Here is a 22064-nt window from a genome sequence, read left to right as displayed (position 1 = left end):
TCGCAAGTTCCATGATTTTCAAGTAACACACGGAGTTGTCATGTTTGCAACCCTTTTTGTAATAGGGAAGCAATAATGGCTTTTTCTTACAATTTATTACCCTGGCTAAAAACATGGTTTAAATTTGAATAAAGAATGTCTGTTACATGTTCATATTTAACTAGAAGAAGAGTGAGTGAACTAGTGTTTCTTCTCTTCCTTTGTTTTACTAGATTTTAAAAGATAGTTGTCATGCCGAAAAGTGTTTTTTTAAAACATGAGATTCCATATTAAAGTTGATCTGCATTTTAATGTAAACATCTCAAGTCAAGAGAACTGTGTTTCAAATGTTTTTTGTTATGAATTGTATCCTTCCATATATTTGTGCAATATTATACACAGTGAAACCTTACATTCTGTATGTAACCTTTTGGTGCTATCATAAAAATACAATCAAAACTGTATATACTGTTATAAAATAGCTGTTGATTTTTATGTACTTAAGAGAGTTTGTGTCTGCTTATGATCTCCTTTGGGATCTCTATGGTTCACGCAAATCCTGAACGGTCTAGGAAATGCAACATCTCTGTATTTATACAGGATCATATCTTGAGTCATTCAGTGAGCCATACTAATCAGTTGATTTAAATCAAACCATGAATTCTGACTTGATTCTTCTGTGAATTTTAGTATGTCAGAATTTATGACATGTCAAGACACGTAATGTTATGTATTTCTAGTTTAATGCTTAAAGTTACTAGTTACTATACTACTTATAATTAAAGTTAGAAGCTTAATGCTTATAGTTACTAAGATGATTTCCAACAAAATAGTTTTGTTCTAAGGAAAGCTGTTCAAGTTAGATCTTTTTCATTAGCATTGTTTGTTTTTGCATATATAAGTCTTCACTTCTGTTGCTTCAGTTCTGCAGAAGTGTCCAACTTCTACTCACTAAACAAATAAAGTGAAATCTTGCTCTACCTGCTGTAAAGTTTTCAACTTTGTCCTTTGGGAGGCAGCTATGATAAACCCCCTGTATCTTTAGCTTTGACTTTAGTTCCAGGGTGATTACAGCTTACGTTTGTATAACATCTGCAAGTGTGAGTTTTACACCCTGAAGAAAAGAACATATGATATAAATGTACTTTATTTGCTCCTCTAATACAACTTCAATAACAAAAGAGAGAGAACACTGCTAATCAACCTTTCAACAGCTTCAAACCTAGAATGATGATTGTTGAGACTAAGCTACGCAATAATCAGGGCCCAGAATAATTTGAAAACTGCAGATGTAGATGAAACATTGCAATTCATCCTAGCTACTCCATTTATAGCATCTCCATACAAAGACCTGAGAATTCATTTGTGTGTCCATATGAAGAGTCGGCCGTTCTGAGAGCTATTTTGACAAATGTAATGTGTAGATCTCAAGGTGTGGGTCCTTTGGTTTGCCCTCTGATACAAACTTGCTGACCTATGTAGTTTTAGGTGTTAGAATGTCTGGCTTTACCATTTTTTGTGAATCACCTCTTGGTTACCAAGGCCAGAAAGGGACTATTAAACTTTCTAAGACCATGATTGTGTTTTTGCCTTACATTCCACGGTCGGTATTCAGCATTATGAAAGACTCTTCTGACTAGCTTATAACCTTGTCAGGATAAAAATTGTCCTTTTTTTTTTTTTTATTTTTGTATAACACTTGGTAATAGACAATCCCTCTAATATAAAATTCTTCTGTAGTTCTTCCCACTCCCCAGTGTAATTTTTTATATATTCCTTCTCACTAGTTTGTCCTAATCTGTACAGTTTTGGGAACCAAAAACTTGTCCATCTTTTCACAAATGCAAAGAAACGCCCTGATGTTTCAGCTGCCTGGCATTCTATTTTTCCTCCCCTTCACCTCCTACAGATAAACTTGGAGGACCCCAGGAAAGGTTCTCAGGCACTCTAAGCAGCAGACGAGGAGAGAAATAACTGGGGATGGGGCTCCATCAAAACTATTCCGGGAAGAGTGCTGGGGTACAGATCTATCATGCATTTGCCCTGGTGGGTGCGTGCAGCAGTTCTCTGGTGGATTACCTAACAGCAGGGGCAGCTGGTGTGCTGGGTCATAGGAGAGGCCTGTCTGGCTATCAGGTCATGCGGCAAAGGAAGGGGGCAAAGTGTTAGATTGCAGTTGGACGACGTCATCTGCTGTGATTTCTTTGTTTACAGGACATTGCTGGTCAACACGTCTCTGACTGCAGCGTACTTTGTGCCCTTTCTCCCAGCCCCCTGTAGGCGATTTGTTTGCTGGCTCATAGATAGTGAGCATCCATGTCTGGCGGGTTTGGGTTGTGGAGCAGGAGAGAGGGGAACTATGCTGCAAGTAAGATACAGCTTAGGTTCACGGAAAGAAAAAGCAAAGCAAAGTCTGTGTGAGTCACGCTCAGGACAGAAGGAGGGGCAGGATTGCTAGGAAGCATACACGTATAACTGCGAATATTATCAGCTTGGGAGGGAATATGGTTTCTTGGGATGCTATCATGAAGGGAGAGGGTAGAGGCTACCCCATGTCGGAGAGCTGGAAATTAAAGGTGAAGGCCCTAAGATGTATCGTGCATAGTCGACCAAGGATGTTTGGGGCAATGCTGTGAAGCATTTGAAGCAAAGCTTACTTGTAAAGCAAATCATTCTGTAGGATTGCATTTATAGTGTAACTTCATATCTATATAAGCTGTGTATAACTCCCTGTACAACTACCACTTTAAAGCATAGCCTGTATTTGAGAAAATTATTTATAACTCCATTGGGTAATAGGTTGCTTAGAAACAGAAGGTATTTCTTATAAAGCGGGACATATCTGCTTAGATTTGATGCATTGCTCTGTGCTGTATGATGTGGAAATGATGTTTAAAAATGGTAGTTCAACTTAAAATCAGATGTTAAAAATCCCATAATCCAGAAAAAATATTAGAATTGATATTGAATTTCCCTGAACAGAGCCTTCTGTAGACTCGACAGCAAAAACTCTCTCTGATGGTGGCTAAATTCTTATGTGGCTAAAACTAGTTTGTTTGTATTCAAAACATCAGTCTAGCTATCAGAACTAAGTTAATTATTAAACACGTGTATAATCAGGACAACTGACTTGGCAGATTATTAGCAGAGTTAGCATAGTGTACTTTTGCTTTGGCAGATGAGAGAAGGGAAATGGGATTATAACTTCAGTTGCGATTTTTTTTTGTTAGGCTAAGAAAAATAATGTAGAATATTCTTGTACTCTGCAAATGAATTAAGTTTTCACAGTTTCAGTGCATTCTAGATTTACTTAAAAATGTCAAGAATATTGGATCAGAGAATTTTGCTGCTAGTAATTTCATTTATAACAAGTCTGCAGAGTACAAAGGTACTTTCAGAATGGAAGAAGTGTGGAGATCGGGAATGTGAGAGTAAGTAAAAATCTTTTTTCTAAAGGAGTTTATGTACATGTAGCTATTACAGACCGTGATGTTGAGATTAGGAACAAAGCACTGAATGAAAATGAGTAGCCATAGAAAATGTTTGTTGTCTATATACTAAGTTTATGAAAAAAGACTTAAATTTTTCAAATGACAAAAAAGATATTCCTGAAAAACCTACTTAAGGGATCGCGTTGTGCAAGTATCTAAAGATTGAAGTTCAGTTAAAATAAAAAACTCTTTAATAGCTATTTTTTCTCAGGTTTCCTCAAAAATTCAGCATAAAACAACTTTAAAGTATTTTAAGTCATTCCTTACAGGTGCAAGGGTAATTAAATGTACACGGTAGTCTATATACTAATAAAGAACATATTTTTTGTTTACAGTATGTTCATAGCCTAGTCTCCAATACTGTATTTTTTCTATTCTAAGCAAACTGTTTGATGTTTTTTTGTTGTTTTTTTTTTTTTTTTTGTAATCCTTCTCTATAGATACTGTAATGTAGCTTTTTCTTTAACATGAAGAGCAGTAACTAGTTATGGAGTTCCTGGGGATTAAATAGCTCTGCAGGAAGTTGTCAGATCAGCCTCTGAGACACCGGGGTGGGGGGGGAGGACAGCAATAAATAAAGACATTTCCATACAGAATGCTCAGAATTCTACAGAATGCTCCTGGATTTCTGACTTCACCAGGTTCTGGGTGCTCAGGGATATCTGTCTTAGGGCAGCACGTGGAATGGGCACCAAACTGATCAGAGCACATCAGTAGAGGTTTTTATGATAGATAAACCATGATTTTTATGATAGGAGATAGAGGTGGAGACAACTAGAAAGCAGTCATTCAAATTGAATTGTAAATTTTGTTTCTGACAATGTGTTTAGGTTTCTGTTACTAGAGCTTAACTATTTTATTCATAATATTAATAAATTCAAAATAGCAGACAAAATCCCTGCAATTACAGCTAGATTTAACTTGCAATTTCTGAAATATAAAATTATAAATGTGTATATATATATATAAAAATATGTATATAAATTATATAATGTTTATCTATACAACACACTTCTTCAATAACATATCTAACTTCAGACAAAGTGGCTACAATACTTACTTGTTTCTTTCTTCCGACATATTCCAGCGGCAATGAGCAGAGTTCAAGCCACTACAGACTACACGGGGCCTGATTGCCGGTATCTAACCTTCAAAACAGGGGAGGAGATAATTGTATACTCCAAACTTTCCAGGAAAAATGAAAATTTGTGGACAGGAAGTGTAAGTACTTAAGTCTGATAGACTTTCTGCATAAATAATTTAGATAGCATTGTAATAGCAGTCTGCTTGCTTCTAGGGATCTTCCATCCTTTTTTAACATTAACCAGTTGTGGATCAACATCGTGTTTGGGAGATGGGTCATTGTAGATGTCTTTCTATAAAGGGAAAATCAAATCTGGCCATAGATTACTCTTGGAGAAACAAAGTCAAGATCAGAATCCAAGTTTTCTGACTCCTTCATCTAATCATTTGGCTGGAATGATTACATCTCGTTCCCTTAAAAACCTTCAGGTCTAGTGAGCCAGGTACCTACCTACAGGTCTGCAGGTAAGGAGATTTTACAGTTGCTTGATCGGCAATTCAGAACTGGGACATGATTTCACAGTTCAGTGCTCAAGGAAAGTTCCCAGAGAAGTTATCACACACATTTAATGGTTTGGAACAATTGACAATGTAGTTAGAACAGCTCTGAAGTTATGCTATAGTTAAAGTTATGGTATAGCTAAAAGGCAGTGGATGTACCAATCCAAATCCAACTGCTGGTAAAACAGTGTAAATGTTTCAAAACCAGAATACATCAGTTATGATGGTAGTTTTTATTTTGTTTTGTTTGTTTTTCCCAAATGATGTGTGACATTTATTGTTTAACAGTGGCATTCTGTCATTCTTTCTGCATTTTAGAGCATCTTTGCAGGTACTTCATTCCTTCTTGCTGTCCAAGATGTATTCCCCCATTAAAGGCTATGTGCAGTGCTTTGTTGTAAAGCTAGTGGTTGGTTTCATCATCGGACTGACTCTTACTTTTGCTGGCATTATTCTTTTGGCCATTATCATCTATTTATGTTCTGCAGTGTTGTCTTCATTGTCATTTTCTCTTCAGCAGCACCTGGCCTCATACCTGGATTTCACACTGTACTTCCCTTGTAACTTTTTATGGGTCATTAGTTATTAAGGTGTTATTGTTCTCTAACTTGAGTAAATGGAAATTTTGCATCTGATCCTGTTAGGAGCTAGCAGAGACCATCTGTGTACATAACACTGTGCTCAGTTAGGGACTGTTAAGACTACAGAAAATAATAGCTGGAATAATATTCTTCTTGCTTTCTGAAGTAGCAAATGGAACACTTTAGTGAAGGAAAAATAAATCATTTTTTGACCAAAAAAAATGACAGGGGTGGAGGACAGTCCTATAAACTTACTGTTTGTTGATACTTTTCTAGCATACATGCAAGCATGTCATATACTTACCACTACCGTTTAAGTGCTCTCACTCCTTTTATATTTCTTACAGAAAGGAAAAGATTTTGGATATTTCCCAAAAGATGCTGTGAAGGTTGAAGAAGTTTTAATTGTAGAAGAAGTTGAAGTGCTCACCAAGGTAAATCAACATCACCAGATTCTCCAGCGTAGTTCACAGCTATTGAAAATCTAATACCCAGTTAGAAGCTCAAGTTTCAACATATATTTTATTTCAGATAATTCAAAACATAGTTCCTTTCTTACTGCACCATTTGTGTTCATTGTTCTCTAAGATAACTTTTTATCTAATAAATGTTATAGAAGCATTAGGAATAATATAATTACTTACAGTACTTTGTGTAAGACTATACATACACACAGAGGAAGAGAGTAAAGATGCTTTACTTTGTTACACAGCACTGTAGAAAATTATACGTTAGAGCATTTTAAAAGTTAATATTGTTCTTTTAGGAAACTGATTTCCTTTGTCTTGATGGAGATGAATATGTTTTTGAAAATGAAGACAGTGCATTACATGACCCCAACAAAGAAAGTGAATATTCAGCATCTGATGCAGAATCAAAGCTGCAAGAAAATGAACTCTTAAATCATATAAGAGACTCCAACCAAAATGAAGAAGGACTTGAATCAGCTTTTGGAAATGATTCCAAGGAATCTCAGAGTCAGGAGGAGTCTGCAAGCAAGAAGTTGGTTACTGAAAATGAGAATAGAAATGAAGACGCTGAGCAGCCAGAAATTCAAAACAGTCTCCCATTAAAACCCATTCCAGCTCAGTCTAGTTGGATGGTTTCCAATATTGCAGGATGGTTTACCACAGGAAGTAAAAATGATGAAGAGAACTTAAAAGCAATTACTGAATCTTTAGAAGAAAATAGTTACCGAGGCAGAAAAATAGTAACTGCTGAAAATGAGTTAGAAGAGCCAAACGATAAGGAGGAACAAGAGCCTGTAGCATCTGGTTGGTTTCAGGGTGGACTGACGGACTTCCTGTATTTTGGTAAAGAGAAAGAGGATGTTGGTCTTGTATCAGAAAAAAATGATTCAGAGAGCCATGATGTTTCTGGTGTGGATGGACATCCCGATAATGAACATGAAACAGCAGTCACAGAGTTATTGATAGAAGAACAAAGTAGTGAAAGCCAGAAATACCAATCAAATTGGTTCAGTTTGGGTTTAAGTAATGTTCTAAATTTTGGGCATACTGAGAAAGAAACAATTGCTATTGAAGATCAGCAAAGCAGAGAAACAGAAGATAAAGCAAGTAAGAATGAAGAAATACAGACTTTAAACCAGAAAGAATCACACATGGATGAAGAATCAAAGGAGACAGTTAAAGCAGTGACAGATGAAGATAAAATTTATACAAAAGAAATAATAGATTCAAACAGTAACATGCCAAATGCTGGGGAGATACCAGCAAGTGTGCATACTCTTAGTGACACCAAAAGCACCTCAAGTAGCATTGGATCATATTTTGATATGCTAATTGGTGGAAAAAAAGAGCCAGTTGAACCTTACGATTCAGAACAAGAACCGATATTGGAAAGGCAACTGCTGAAAAACACTGAAGCTGAAATGAGAAATCAAGAGTCAGAAAGCAACTATGGCCATTCAGGTTGGTATGAAAATCTGTAATTGCTCTATTAATTATAAAACAGACAGTGCAAGATACAAAAACACAGAAGATGAATCTGAAAAGTTTTACTCTGGAAAGTATCAGAAAAAATTTTACCCCAGAAGCCCACAAAATAGAAGACAGTTTTTAAAGAAAAAAATATCATTACAGCTAGCTTTCTAAAACCCCTCAAGCTAGAAAGCCAGGCTGCTGTTTAGAAGGAAAAAAAAAGTCAAAATGAGCATATTATTTCTTTAATATTTATTTACTGCGCTGCAATATCAGTTTTGCTTAAAGCTCTGTCCTCCAAACTCCACTCTGAGACAATGATTTGAACTAGCATTGCTTAAATTATAAATCTGCAGCACATTTTTAATCTAACAGAGCACTCTGATGTTTGGTTTTAAGTTGAAGAAAATGTTTAAAAAATGTAAGATCAAAATCTCAGTGGAGGTTAATGTCTTGAGGGGAAAAAAACTGTGAATGGGCAGTTGAATCCTCTAAAAATAAACATTATGTCCTTTCAGAATTATTTGCAGGAATAGGCAGTAAACGAAAACTTCTAGAAGAAATGCCAAAGGAGAAATATGTAATGAATGGAGCTGTTGACGGTGAATGCAACAGTGATCAACATTCAAATGGAATAGTAATTCCTTCAATAAATTCTGAAGAAAAAATACCTAGCTCAGTAGCTGATTTACCACTTGATGGTGAAAAGCCTCTCTCAGATGATGTTTTCCAAGTTCAGAGCTACATCCCAAGTAATGGTATGTGAAAAAAAAATCTAATTTGAAGGAAAAGAAATTTGAAATCTCAAAAAAAAAAAATAGTTGGAATTGTATTAAGCTGACCACTGTAATATAAAATCTTTTTTGTTTGTTTGTTTTCCTTATAAACAAACCAGAAGGAAGCTGGATATATCAGATTCTTCAGTGCTTGGATGCTCTTGAGATTAAGGAGTTGATAAAGTCTGTATTTTCAGCAATGACAAGTATTATCAAAAAGGTAAGAGTTCTTTATGTGATAGTATTTTGGAAATTGGTGCAAAATTAAGCCAGTTGTTAGCCATGTTCTGCAATGCACTTCTGACAGAGGAGAGAAGGAAAGGAAATTTATGTTTAATAAAACCTCTGCAGTCCCCTTGCTTCTAGGACTATCTGATACTAAATAAGAGAGGTGGAAAAAAGAAAATGTCAAGGTAGCTGCTGTTCATCTGCTGCTGTTTGCAATTCAGAATCTGATGAACTCAGCCTTTTTTGCCCCCTTCCCCCCCACTTTTTTTTGCTTTAGGGAACCATGAGTTTCATTAATAGTTCTCATGACAGGACTGATTTGCATGGACTTAGAAAGCTTGGTTGGGAAAAGTAAAATAAACAGAATACTTCCATCGCTTTTAAAAATATAATTTCAAAGCTTTGATTTCCAAAGATTCACATCATCCATGACTGCATTAAAATATTTCTCTAAGGAAATATTTAAAATATAAAATGGGATTATGATTGCTATGGGGATGTCTTAAATATCGAAATGTGAAATTTCAATTACAAGGATAAGATTTTTTTCTTCAAGATGAAAGTCCTTAGGTTGCCTAAATACACCCTCCACAATTAGGTTAACCTAATTAACCTATTACTTGGTTAAGGTACAACTGGAAAGAGGAAGTTTTAGTCTAGCCTCTCTCCACTATGACCTGCCTGTGTCTTCTGCTAGGTGAGCAGAACGCTCCTGTCAGAATTGCCTCATCTGCTTCTCCACCTGAAAATTAGCCTCTTTGCTGTCACTTTCAGCTAAGGCAAGTTTGCCTCTCCAACCCAGCCCTAATTTCTATATTTCTGCTAAGAAGGAAAAAAAAAAGTTGGGGGGGGGGGGAGGAAAGGGCATTCTTCTGTGTTCAGCTGAGGAACGTGTGGTATGGGTAAGGGGTGGAACAGAGAGGGGACTTCTGCAGGAGACAGGAATTAGAGATAGGATAAAGGTGAAGCATGGTAAACAAGACTGGAGGTGCCTGGGGTGGAAGGGGTGGGTTTCTGGAAGAGACAGCTTTGGAAGAGGAGGGGAGAGTTATGATGGCCTTGGGCTCTTGTGATTTAGGTGAAGGGAGATGCTTGAGAGGATGGTGGAGCCAAAGGATTGATACCAGGCAAATACAGGGAAAGGAATTCAGTGGAAACCTCATGGAGAGAATTTATATGGGAAATAATGTCTGGGAAGGAATAGGTGAGAAATATGTACAGGTCTGCTCTGTACTCTGCTAATGGAGTGAAAAGTCATGAAAGTTAAGGCCTTCTAGATGAGGAGATGATTTGGAGTGAAACTGGAGAGGGTGGGCTTGGGGTGGAATCAAAAGCAAATTAATTAATGAAGTGGGATTAAGTTTAGCACTAGAGACAAAGTGAAGGGGACTTTACCAGATGTTAATTTCACAAAAAACAGTGTTGCCAAAGGAATGTGAGAAAGGGTAGACAATGTTGCACCGTCCCCTCTAGACAGAAGGGTAATATCAGATACATGGTATCTGGTATATATGGTAAACTTTATCAAGGTGACACTTTGATTTTAACTTTGTTTGGGTCGGGTTACTGAAGTTTAAAAACCACACCTAATTTTACCCGATTTCCAGGTAAAATCAGACTTTAATCGATTTTGGCCCAGTCACAGCCTAGGATAAAAAAAGCTGAAGGGTTTTGCTTTCTTTCTAGTGAAGCAGACTGGGTTTCAATGCTCATCGACAGTTTGTTGCTTTGGCGACTCCCATTTTTGTGGTGTTTGATGTGATCAGGACAGGCACTTCCACCTTCTACCTGTCAGTTTGGTGGTGGTAGTTTCACATGCAAGTCATTCACCTTGCATTGTGAAAACAGACTTAGCATACGTATAAAAATAACTCGTAGTAAGTTTATGTGAAAAAAATAAGATAAAATGTAATTAAAACCAAAAAAACTCATGGAGAAGGAGGCGGCCAGGAGCCCTGTGCCGTGTGGCCCGGCGGGCGGGCGCCGCCGCCTGTCACCGGGCCACCTGTTGCCCCTCCCCGCGGTGCCAGTGTCACAGGAGCGGGGACAGCGGCCGGGGCGAGCTCTCCGCCGAGGGAAGCGGCCCAGCCGCCGGTGTTTTTATTTCTGTAAGGCTGTGGTGTTACACGGGGCAAATGGAAGGAGCGGAGGTAAGCGTCGCCGGCAGCGGCCGGCCTCTCACGAGGCGCCGGGGCCGGGCGCTGAGCCCCCCCCCGTGACTCCCTCATCGCGGCCCAGCCGCAGCGCCCCCCTTCACTCCGCAGTGGTTCGTCCCGCGGCGCTGTCCCGCCCGTTCCCCTTTCTTCCTTTTTTTTCCTCCCCCCCCCGTGCCCCGCGGCAGTGGTAGGGGCCGGTTGCGAAGCGGCGAGCCGGAAGGGGGCCGAGCCGCTGGTGGGCCCGCGCCGCGCCAAGATGGCGGCCGCCGGCCGCGGGGGCGCCCTGGACGTGGCGGCCGCCGGGCTGTGGCTGGGGCTGCGGGACGCGGCACGGCGCTGCTGCCGCTCGGCCCTGGAGGGGGCGCGCAGGGTGAGTGCCGCAGCCCCTCAGGGCCGGTTGCTGCCCGCTGCCTCGGCGCTGGGGAGCGGCGGGGACCGGGGACCGGAGGGGACCGGAGGGAGGCGGCCCCCGGTACGGCGTCGCCCCGGCCCGCCTCAGGGGGGGCTGGCGGCGGTCGGGGACGCGCTGCCCGGTTCGTCCTGGGTGGCGGAGGTGGTGGCGAGCAGGAAGGGAGCCGAGAGCACGCCCGGGTTTCCGCACCCCTCTGCTGCGCCCCCCGGTTGTCCTGAGGTAGCGGTGGTTTGAGCGATTTGTGAGAGGAACGGGGGCTGAGGCGTCGTGGGGCTGCAACACGTTGTTAAGTTGTTAAACGCGCGCTGCACGTAGTAAATGGCACCTGCCTGAAGCAGGTTATGTGTTTGCTTTGAGAAAACAGCGATATCCCTTTACATACAAAACATGAGCGGATGTAAGTGCTTACAGCGACTGACTAGTTGACTGTTCGTTTTACCATTATGTTGGTTGAGCAGATTTTCCTACTAAACAATTTTTCTGACAGCAAATCATAAAATACTGGCTGGTATTGACTGTTTGAGTACTAAAACGTAGACAGTCTGAAGAAAGAAATACCATAATTGGCAGGTTCAGAAGGAGAAGTACTCAGCGTTATTTCATCATCATCATCATATCTTGTTTAATCTCTACTATTTTTTCTTCACTTACTAAATGCGTACATTAAAAATCAAAAGCTTCTGTTAACCAATTTCATGGAGTTTTGAAAAAAAAAAAAAAGTACAAGCCTGTACTTACTGCCTTGTGTATTGATTTAATTTGCTTCTAATGTCTATTTCCATCACTCAATAATGTCTGCATCACTCAGTGTCAAATATTAAATTAATCTCCTTAGTTAAAACTTTTGATTTTATTTTTCAGGCTGTGGCTTCGCTGCCAGAAGAGATGAGACCTGGTCCTGATCTGTATGGTTTTCCTTGGGAATTAGTGTTTTGTGCTGCAGTTGTTGGAGCCTTTACAGTTTTCCTGTTCCTGTATAGAAGTTATCAGTCAGTAAGTGTTCAAATTGAAATTGTTACTGTTCAAGGTATCTAATGCTTCAGAACTTTAAATCTGCTGTGATTTAATTTGGATTCCCCCTAAAAAGGAGAAAATTTGGGAAGTAGCCTGTTTTGTCAAGATGGGAAGTGTTTGGATGTGTAGTGAGTGGCCATTGTCAGTAGAGGAAATGAAATAAAACTCACAATAGTAAGACTTCCTCTTTCCTTCCCTTTTTATATCTACCCCAGATTTTAAAAGTCAGTCCTTAAATTATTTCCACGGGATGTGGAGATTTGATGGATGTACATATCGCTGTATGTACTGATCTGACTGTTCTGGCTATAGCTAGATCAACTCAGGTTTTCCCAAGGTAACTTAGCAAAAGCAATCTGGATGGAGTCCCATCAAGGCAGGTGTTTTAAAACACTTCAGCCAGTGGCCTTGATTCTGTTTACTGGAATACTGAACTGATTTTGCTGTGAGTTTGTGAGAATTAAGCTGATGTGTTGGAGAAATGTAGTACTGAAACCTCTTAACACATACATCAGATGATATTTTGAGGTATGGGTTGGTTTCAGTCATGAGTGGGTAAGGATGTGAGCAATAACACCTGCCTACCAAACTCTCCCTACTAAATAAATGTATTCAGTGTCCATAATTCAATATTTAGTAAACTTCTTAATTTTTTTGCATGCTCTTAAGTAGTCAGAGGGTGACCTTTTTTTTTTTATTTATTTATTTTTGTGCTGGGCTTAATGATGCTTTTGTTTGAAAATAGGCTGCGTAGCATTTTATTTTTTTCACATAAGAGCAATTGCATTTTTATTTCGGCTTCTAACGTCTCCTTAGATCTGGAAAAACACCACTTATTCTGCAGCAGCAATTCAGATTGTCTGGAAGGGGTAGTCCATATTTGTTTAAGCTAACAAATCTGTAATTTGTGTTACTCCTTGTATCTCTTAGCAGTTTGTTTTGGTTTTCGATTTTTAACTATGTTTCATTGCTTTAGATGCTATGAAAGAGAAGTTTCAGCTGATACTTTAGTCAAGCAGCAACTCTAGTTAGTGTTGTTTTCCTCTCATATGTTACCTGATCTATCACTAAGGCCCAAGATATTACAAGTTACTGACAGCTTTTTCAGTTATCTGTACTTAAAACTGCACTGAGTGGTCTTCTGAAGAATGAATAGTTACTTATTCAAAAGCAGTGGGGTTTGACTTTTTGCTTTTGGGGTTGATAGGATAGGCATAATTGTGTCTTCACTCTACCCTTCTTACTTGGTCTCCTTGTCTTTGAATAAGAAAGAAACAGGGAAAATCAAAGACTCCTTATATGTTAGAGACATGATCCAGGCCCAGCCATGGGAGGAGTCTTTTGTTATAAAATCTTTGGCCCAGCCAACTTCTGCATCTCTTGTCCAGGCCATTTGTAACAGGCTTTGTCCCATAGTTTGATTCTAGGGCACTAGACCTCATGCTGCAGCTGCTGATTTGGCACTTCCCACAGAGTTGTACGTGGGCACTTTGTGTTGGTTGTGTGACAGGAACCTGTATTTATATTCCTTAAATTCCATGTTTAACCTGATCATAGAACCATAAACTAAAAAACTTGTTCTCAGTTACTATGCAAGAGTGATTAATCAGATGTTTTCAAGTATTTATTCTTTTTATTTCAGGTTAGAAGTCGACTTTATGTAGGTAAGCTTATTTTTCATAGTTTGGAGCATTATTATCTTAAACTCGTTTTTTTGCTACTTGCAATTATGTGAATGCTGCAACATTTAGTTGTCTATTTGTTATAGGAAGGGAAAAACAGCTTGCCAACAAAATTGCTGAACTAGTTGAAGAGAAATGCAAAATTCTTGAAAAACTCAGCCTTTGCAAAAAAGAGGTAATATTTCTCATTAATTGCTTTCACATAAGTAATTTGATAAACTGATCCAATTTCTGTATTTGAATTACTAAACTTAAGCCTGATTCTGTGACTCAAAAATGTTTAAAATTTTTAAAAGTAATTCTTTAAATGCTTTTTCTGTCAGTGCATTTTATTGTGTATCACATTGTCAGTGTGATCAAGGGTTTGTTTTTTTTTTTTATACCTCTCTAATAACGTACTCAGGCTAAGGTTGTCCTGATTTCTGGCAGGGTATATTTGTGAGGTGATGGCTATGTTTCAGACTAGAACATTATTATTTCTATTATTTAGGCACTTTTTTTTCCCCGATGTCCATTCTGACATAAAGTTTTTCTTTTTTAGTTTGAAGATCTAGAATCTTCTCTAAAGGACGACAACATTACGAAAGAATCAACAGATGCAGCTTTTTTTGAGGTAAAAAGATAAATAGAAATTATCTAAGCAGTATAAGGCAGTATTTCAGGAAAATGCTACGCACATTAAAAACATAATTGCGTAATTGTGAGGATTGGTTTTCTAATCCTGCGTTACTGAAAATAGCACAGAAGTAAGACTAACTAAGAAAAGCTTTTGTAACAGTTGAATTAAAAGCAGAATGGAAACAAAATGATTGATATTAGAGTAAATGACATTTTAGACAATATTTAATTACTTAAACAGTAAACTGTTCCTGTTTCAAGCAGAGTGCGCACTGCATTAAACACGTTTTCATGTGATTCAATTCAAGTTTATTTTATAAGCTACTGGAGCACAGTTTAAAATTACCAGTGCTTTTCAGTGACACATAAGTAGAGAATAGCTTCATGTTTTAAGTAATACAACCAGGTTTAATTACATTGCTTATATCCCCCAAGCTTATATTCGTAAGAGTTCCAAAAAAGTGAATCAAATACATCATAGGCTATATAATATCAAATCCACTGTATAAAAAACCAGATTTATTTTGTTCTGCAACTCAGGCTGTATAAATCTAGTTGTTACATGCTTTGTTAGCATACAAGAGTCTAGAGTACTTTGAGATTTATCCTTGATATTGTGATGTTTGTTAAATGTACTTTGTCATTTTGCATTAAAATGATATTTAAAACATACTTATATTCTTCCTACGTAGTCAAGTAGGAAGTCAAGTCAATGTCAAGTGTCTTGTTTTAACTGTCAAAACAATTTGATTTAGGAAACGCATGAAAAACTGAACAAGTCAAACTTAGAACTCAACCAGGCAATTGCAGATCTAGAAAAAGAACTGGAAGAAGAAAAATCTAAGCAGTCAGAAAATGATAACTTGGTGAGAATAAAAATAATCCTGTCTTTGTTACTCTTACTCTTCTTACTGTTTTTTTTTTTTTATTATTATTCCTATGGAATTATACTGTCTATTGTATTGTCTTACTGTCTATTGAGAAGACAATATGTGTCTTCAAACTCCCTGTGCTGTACTGGAAAAATAACACCCATGTGAGAAAATGTTCAGAAAAAGAACTCTTTTCCCTGATTTGGCAGTATCAACCTTCTCAATTTGAAAAATAAAGTAACTTTAGCAATTGCCTGGACTTTCAGTCAAATCTGTGGAAGCTATATTAAAAACTAATAATTTTCAGGTGGCTGAAATTGAGGAAAGATTGGAGTCTTTAGAGAATGAAGCAAAATCTGTTCAATCACAAGTCGATGAGGTATGTCTGATTTTTATCATTTGTTTTCAAATCTCCATAATTTCTCTATTTGCCAAGTAATTACATTTTTAAAATTTTGCCTACTAAGTGTGCAGAATTAGTGTGCTCTGTAAACTAAGAGATGTGCTAAGGCTTCTTCTGTGTGATTTGATTTAACAACTTTTAATTTCATGTAGTGACTGGCATTTAGTGGGGAGTACCTTTGTCTTTTCTTTACCCTTTCAGTCCACAATGATACAGCGTTGCAAAACTTCAATCAACAAAGGCTGTTGAAACTGTGGGAAAAATGTGAGAATGTGTATATAGTAAGGATAGAAAAGTTAAGAATGAGTACAGTAATACCATGGTGCCCCTGCTTGTTGTATCTTCACTTACGCAGTTGAAACAATACTTGTTTCTTTCAATTTAGGCCAAGTCCACCCTAAAAGTGTATCAGATTAATACAGAGAGACTCAAGACATCCGTTCAAGATGCGGTAGTTGAAAACTGCCATCTTCAGGAAAGTGAGAAACAAGTAGGTTCTTCCTAGTTAAATTCCTTAGAAATTGTATATTTTCCTCCAATGCTGTGTAAACATGACTTTTGTAAGGAGCTCATTCTCTGTGTGTTTGTTAACATTCCCTGAGTATTCTAGTAAACAGAATGAGGAAGAGGACATGCCTTTAAAATGAAGTTCTGTAGAAAAACTTTGTCAAAGATAGTCCTATATTATTAAAAAACAAACAAAATTAATTGTAAAGAAACATCCATACAGATCAGTGAAAAAGTGAGCATGTAAGTAATGTGGGACTGATAAGAATTTTGCTGAGAGCTAAAGGAAAGCAGAGAGATTTGAGCAAGTCTCCAGCTAGGATCCTCTGCATTGGCAGAGAGCAAATGCTTATATTTAATACAGAAAACAAAACAAAAATGAAGAAATTGCAATGTATGCAAAAGGCGGGTAGGAAACTACTGTAGTGTCACTATAAATAAAATAGTGGAAAGTCATATCAGTAATATGAAGATACAGAAAGGACTGTTACTTCCCAAATTTTAGCTGTTTTCCTTAACGTTGTAGCTAGATCACAGAGTGGTTTGGGTTGAACGGGACCTTAAAGGCCATCCAGTTCCAACCCCCCAGCCATGGGCAGGACATCTCCCACCAGACCAGGTTGCTCAAAGCCCCATCTAGCCTGGCCTCGAACACTTTCAGGGATGGGGCAGCCACAACTTCTCTGCACAACCTGTTCAGTGCCTCGCACTCTCATAGTATTTCTTCTTCATATGTAATCTAAGTCTTTCCCCCTTTTAGATTAAAGCCATTACCCCGTGTGCTATCGCTACACTCCCTTACAAAGAGTCCTTCCCCAGCTTTCTTGTAGGCCCCCTTTAGGTACTAGATGGCCACTGTAAGGTCTCCCTTTGGCCTTCTCTTATCCAGGCTGAACAACCCCAGCTCTCTCAGCTTGTCTTCAGAGGAGAGGCATTCTAGCCCTCTGATCGTGAGAATAGATCCCAAAGAATGCTGATTATTTTTAAAATGTTCAACGTATGCAGTAGTCATTCAGTGCAATAATTTTGCTGAAAAAAAAATCTCAGAACATTAAAAGTTAAACAGAGTGTTTCATTTTTATGAGTACGTGCTTCTTGTCCTGCCTGATGGATGATTGCTTTTGTTGTCTGAAGTGTATCAAGGTACCTACCTTGCAGAGCTAGAGGCACAGGACTTTTGGTTTTGTCCTTTCCTATTGAAACATCTTTATATATCAAACTTACTGATTCAAGGGGTTAAAAAAAAAAAAAAAAAAAAAAGGAAATAGATAATTTTCTATTGGAGGAATATTCCAATTCTGCACAACTCTGTTCTCAGTAAAACTTTTTAGAACAGGCATATGCTTAGTTTCACAAAAAAAAAAAAGGGGGGGGAAGTAGAAGATGATGTAAAGTCTCAACAGGGTTTTGTTTTGTTTTTCCTGGTAAATTCTTGGTTTTAGACAGAAATAATCTATTTCTTTTTGTTAAAAAGAGTATTCTTTTTTTCCTCTACTTAATAGGGCTTACAATAAGGTAGTACTGAGTGACGAGAATTGCTCTACATTTTATATGCAATAATTTTCTATCAAGCAAGCCCAGGAAAAAATCAGGAAAAACAGCCCCCAGGATGTAAATAACTTGTCAGGTTCCTAGATAAATAAGTTTTTTTTGTATTCCTTCCAGATAAAATAACTTGGGTATGGTAGTTCCTTAACCACTTTGTTTAGGATGAATTTCCTGCACTTTGTCATTAACTGAGCTTTGTTGCAGTGTTAAGTAATTTGAGAACATTTTTATGTGTTGTGTTTTGCTTTGCTTTTTAGTGGATACAGAACCTGGAAAGAGTTGATAGGACCTGATATCTGATTTGTTTGTGTTTTCTTTTATGAGGTGGTTGTAAGCATGTAAATTAGTTTACTGTATTAGAAGATCTATATCCCTTTTTTCTTTTTCTTTTTTTTTTTTTTTTTGAAAGATGGAATTTCACTTATGCTCAAAAGGTAACAAAGATGTTATTTGTTTACAGAACTTAGAGTGCTTTCTTCCTCTGTCCATTGGCACTAATGGGTCGTAATCTTCTGGCACATCATAGATTAACCATTATAACAGATGTGCTCTCTCAGATTGATGTGTCAGAGAAAGGATTGGGCCTTTTAGTTTGAACAAGGGAACTGTTAATGAACTCAGACTTACCGCTTTATGTGTTTTTTTCCCCCTTCATTAGGAACATCAGAAATAAATGCTGCTTTAGCTCATTGCAAATCCTTTCTTGTAATTCTTACAGGCATATAAAGTCAGGTCGATTTATTTTCTCTTTGACTTCATGTAGAAGGACTCTCTTAAGCTTTAGTTCCCCTTTGAGGAATGACATTTCATGATAAATGTAGTTGCTTGTGTATGTCTTCTGAGCAACATTAGCAAAGAGAGTGTTTTTGCTTTATCTGTAATTTCTAGTTTGATGCTACAAATTCATATATGGCTTTTACTGCTCGAAAGGTGCAATTGTGTGCCAAGTGGTGTTCATCCAATTCTAGTCACATACTTTGTTTTACACCTTTCATTTTATCTTTGATAACAAGTGTCCAGACTTGTTTGTCTACTTGCATGGCAGTTCCCCTGTTTAACTCCCATTTTCTGGTTTTATTTTTAGTATAACTTTCACTTACGTTGCTCAACCTAGCTATTCTTTTCTGTCCACTCACTGCTTTTAAATTGGTTGCCCGTTGTACAACTTTGAACAAAATTCTTTTGACATTCTCTTAAAACAAATAGTTCCCCATGTTTTTGTACTGTATGTTTTGTCTTTAAAATTTGCATGCATATCAATTTTTTCTTACAATGTGAAAACATGGTTTACTTGCACTAATTTATTCCAGTGTTTTTTTAATAAACTAAGTGCTTACATGTGCTAATTGCTTTACTACTGTAAAATACTTATGTGAAATGAGATTTTATTAGGGAATATCTATCAAAAGTAACCTTGGAATTTGCCTGTTGTTTAGTTAACCACAATGACAAAGATACATACCATTAAGTAGCGATTACATGCAGTTGCTGTGACTTTAATTAATGGGAAAGCTCTTTAAAATAAAATTTTGAAATGTCATTAAGAAATGTGGAGGAGAGCAAGGGAGATCGTGTAAACGTACAAGTCTTGTGAATTTAAGCAGCTGTCTGAAAAGCTTCCAGATTTTCCTTACCTCCCCGACCTCTCCTAGATTGAGAAGACAGGTATAATTTCAAAAGTTTATGTGCATGTTGGGGAAGGAATCTTCTCCCCTCTGTTCACTCCTGCCCAGTGTTCATAACTGTTACACAAATTGTCACTTTTTGTATGCATTGCTGTTGTCACATCGTGTGATTTTAAGTGAGTGGAATAGTAAATGAACCTTTTTGCTATTTTTTTAGATGTTCTAACAACTAATTACAAGAGTTATTGTAGTTATATCAACAGGACAATAACATAGAAGTCTTATATTTGAATCTTGAGACTGTCTTGTAGTCTTCTTGTTTAATTCATATTGTTGGATGAGAGGTTAAAATTCTGCTTTTGTGTATGTAGATAATATGCACAACAGGATGAAGTGCTATTCATCCTTGGTTCTTTGTTATAATGAATAATCACACTAATCTAGTATTTCCCTTTTTAGCTTTTAAAAGAAGCTGAAGGATGGGATGAACGATTTAGTGAACTAAATGAACAAACAAAAATGTTTGAATCATCTAAAACAGATATAGAAGAAGTATTGAAAGATAAAGAGAGTCAAGTCAAGGTAAATGATGACAGGTAGCACTGAATCGTATTATTCAGTCTGATGCTAAACCATTAAGTTTCAAGAAGATCTAACAAACTCTCCTTTTCTTAGTATGTGTTAAGCTGGTTTTTTTGTTAGTTTGTTTGATGTGTCCGTCCTCAAATGTCTCCTTTCCTGCTAAGCAAAAAAAGGTTGCTTAGCAGCACAGTGGAGCAGTCTGACAGCCTTGGAAGCCCACAGGGCTAAACAAGACCATAGCACTTTTGGTTCTAATAGAGTATTTACTCTTTTGGGAATTTGGAGCATGGGGTTTGGGAACTTACTATCATGTGTTTGGGCATACCATATATGCCCAAGCCCTGTGAAAAGCCTACTTACTTGGGTATCTGAAGAATCTTTGCCTAGGGCATACCTGTTAACCTGCAGGTATATGTTTTAATGGGAAGAGTAATGTCGGACATTTAGAGTCCTATAGATGAGGCTTGTTAAATCTACTAAGGGAAGTAAATTAAGATCAGAAATCCTGGAAAAGTAATTGGGAAGCTAACCACATTTTCATTGTTTATATTTATTTTACTGTTCTTGTTTTGTGTGGGCTTTTTCTTAGTCGCTGACACAGTACTTGCTGAAGATGAAAGATTGGAGTTCAGCAATCAGAGATGATGATGACACTGAAGATGATCACTGGGACACTGATATAAAGGGTGAAACAGAAAATGGAGAGCATTTAGGTATGATATGTTTTAACAGATGTTTTAAAAATAGAGAACCAACAAAATTCTAGGAGAATAGAAAGATCAGCTTTTTAAAAAATGGGTTTTTAAAACTCACCCAATTTTATTAATGTCAGACAGTTAACTGATGCTTGGAAACCTCTGGAATAGTAGCCTGTGCTACTGTAGGGTGATGTGGGTATAGATAAAAGTGTGTGCATTGTCACAGGGAAATGTAAAGACTGAGTGCTCAGTCTCTTGCAGGATGTCTTGGCAATGATTTTCATGCATTTGTAGATGGAAATGTTGCCGTGGTTTCTTCCCACAGCTCCTCCAAGCAGTAGCCCTGTAGGTCCATAGAGCCTTATTTCTGCTTCCTTGTCCTTATGCAGCTGTGGCAAGCAGTGTAGTAGTTATGGGGATATAGATGTAGGTCCTTTCAAAACAGCAGCACAGAGTAGCCTTTCCTCCTCCTGATTCTTGCTGCAGGTTCTTTTTTGTTAGTGCTGATTGTACAATTGCCCAGTAAGTCCTACAACATGTGTTCACCATCTCACTCTTAATAAGTGCATTCTGAACCTATTTAGAAAATAGGCAAGCCACCAATTTAAAACATGCCTATCATGGCATGTTGGGGATTGCATTTTTTATAAGAGCAAAGTAAAATGATATATTTGAGTAGCAAGCTCTGTCACAAACCTTTCTGTGCTTTTTATGTGACGTATTCTATTCTGTCAATCAGATGATCAGCAAAAACGAACTGTAAAGAAATTGATCTATGCTGCAAAGGTACGTGAGTTTAAGAAACTTGTGGATGGAAGGGGGGGAGGCTAAATGGAATATGTGCAATTTCTTATGGTAAGTTTAAGTGCATATAGATACATGTGTGCACTTAAGGGTATCAAGACCCAGCATTTTTTGATACTTAATTAAATATTTTTCCATACAAACAGTTTCTAATAATCTTAAGTTCCTTTTTTTTTTTTTTTTTTTTTTTTTTAATTTTGACTGTAGTTAAATGCTTGTTTAAAGACCATGGAAACAGAAAGAGATCAAATGTATTCAAAATTGTCTGATGAAAACAAAGCCAAAGGAGAACTTACAGGTAATTAAATGTTGTTACAGGCTGTCTAGTTTCGACTAAAAACTGATTTAAGTTTATATTAATAGATATATAGATATAGTGATTTTATATTTAATTATAAAGCACCATTTGCAAATTTTATTGTACTCTGTTACAGTATAAAAGTTATATAATCTTAGATGAGCAAAGTGATGTTAATAAATACATAATACCTTTACATAAATTCTGGACATGAAACAGTGGGGTACTACTCTAAATTTTAAAACTCTTTTAAAATTTGTAGTTTA

At 37.4% G+C, this 22064-nt stretch overlaps 1 protein-coding gene across 4 annotated transcripts in view; it reads left to right on the top strand.

Moving 5' to 3' along the window:
- The first annotated feature begins 3133 nt into the window (after positions 1 to 3133).
- The window catches only part of MIA2 (MIA SH3 domain ER export factor 2), a 33521-nt gene continuing 14590 nt past the window's right edge, over positions 3134 to 22064 (top strand). Inside the window, exons 1-17 of one of the 4 annotated variants that reach the window (XM_013101327.5) lie at positions 3134 to 3410; positions 4558 to 4691; positions 5983 to 6069; positions 6402 to 7566; positions 8094 to 8333; positions 8471 to 8571; positions 12009 to 12140; positions 13804 to 13825; positions 13930 to 14018; positions 14385 to 14456; positions 15217 to 15327; positions 15641 to 15712; positions 16122 to 16226; positions 19876 to 19998; positions 20588 to 20711; positions 21436 to 21482; positions 21708 to 21798. In XM_013101327.5, the coding sequence (XP_012956781.4) occupies positions 3296 to 3410; positions 4558 to 4691; positions 5983 to 6069; positions 6402 to 7566; positions 8094 to 8333; positions 8471 to 8571; positions 12009 to 12140; positions 13804 to 13825; positions 13930 to 14018; positions 14385 to 14456; positions 15217 to 15327; positions 15641 to 15712; positions 16122 to 16226; positions 19876 to 19998; positions 20588 to 20711; positions 21436 to 21482; positions 21708 to 21798 (2830 nt within the window). In that variant the 5' untranslated portion in view covers positions 3134 to 3295. Of the gene's footprint in view, positions 3411 to 4557; positions 4692 to 5982; positions 6070 to 6401; positions 7567 to 8093; positions 8334 to 8470; positions 8572 to 10575; positions 10730 to 10947; positions 11106 to 12008; positions 12141 to 13803; positions 13826 to 13929; positions 14019 to 14384; positions 14457 to 15216; positions 15328 to 15640; positions 15713 to 16121; positions 16227 to 19875; positions 19999 to 20587; positions 20712 to 21435; positions 21483 to 21707; positions 21799 to 22064 lie in introns of those variants that run through there. The other 3 variants (XM_013101324.5, XM_072038461.1, XM_072038460.1) reach the window with 3 other exon arrangements.

Source organism: Anas platyrhynchos, chromosome 5, assembly GCF_047663525.1.
Source record: "Anas platyrhynchos isolate ZD024472 breed Pekin duck chromosome 5, IASCAAS_PekinDuck_T2T, whole genome shotgun sequence".
In the NCBI taxonomy this organism is placed as follows: Eukaryota; Metazoa; Chordata; class Aves; order Anseriformes; family Anatidae; genus Anas; species Anas platyrhynchos.
The sequence above is the reverse complement of the archived record's forward strand: the minus strand, read 5'-3'. Positions and strand labels throughout refer to the sequence as shown.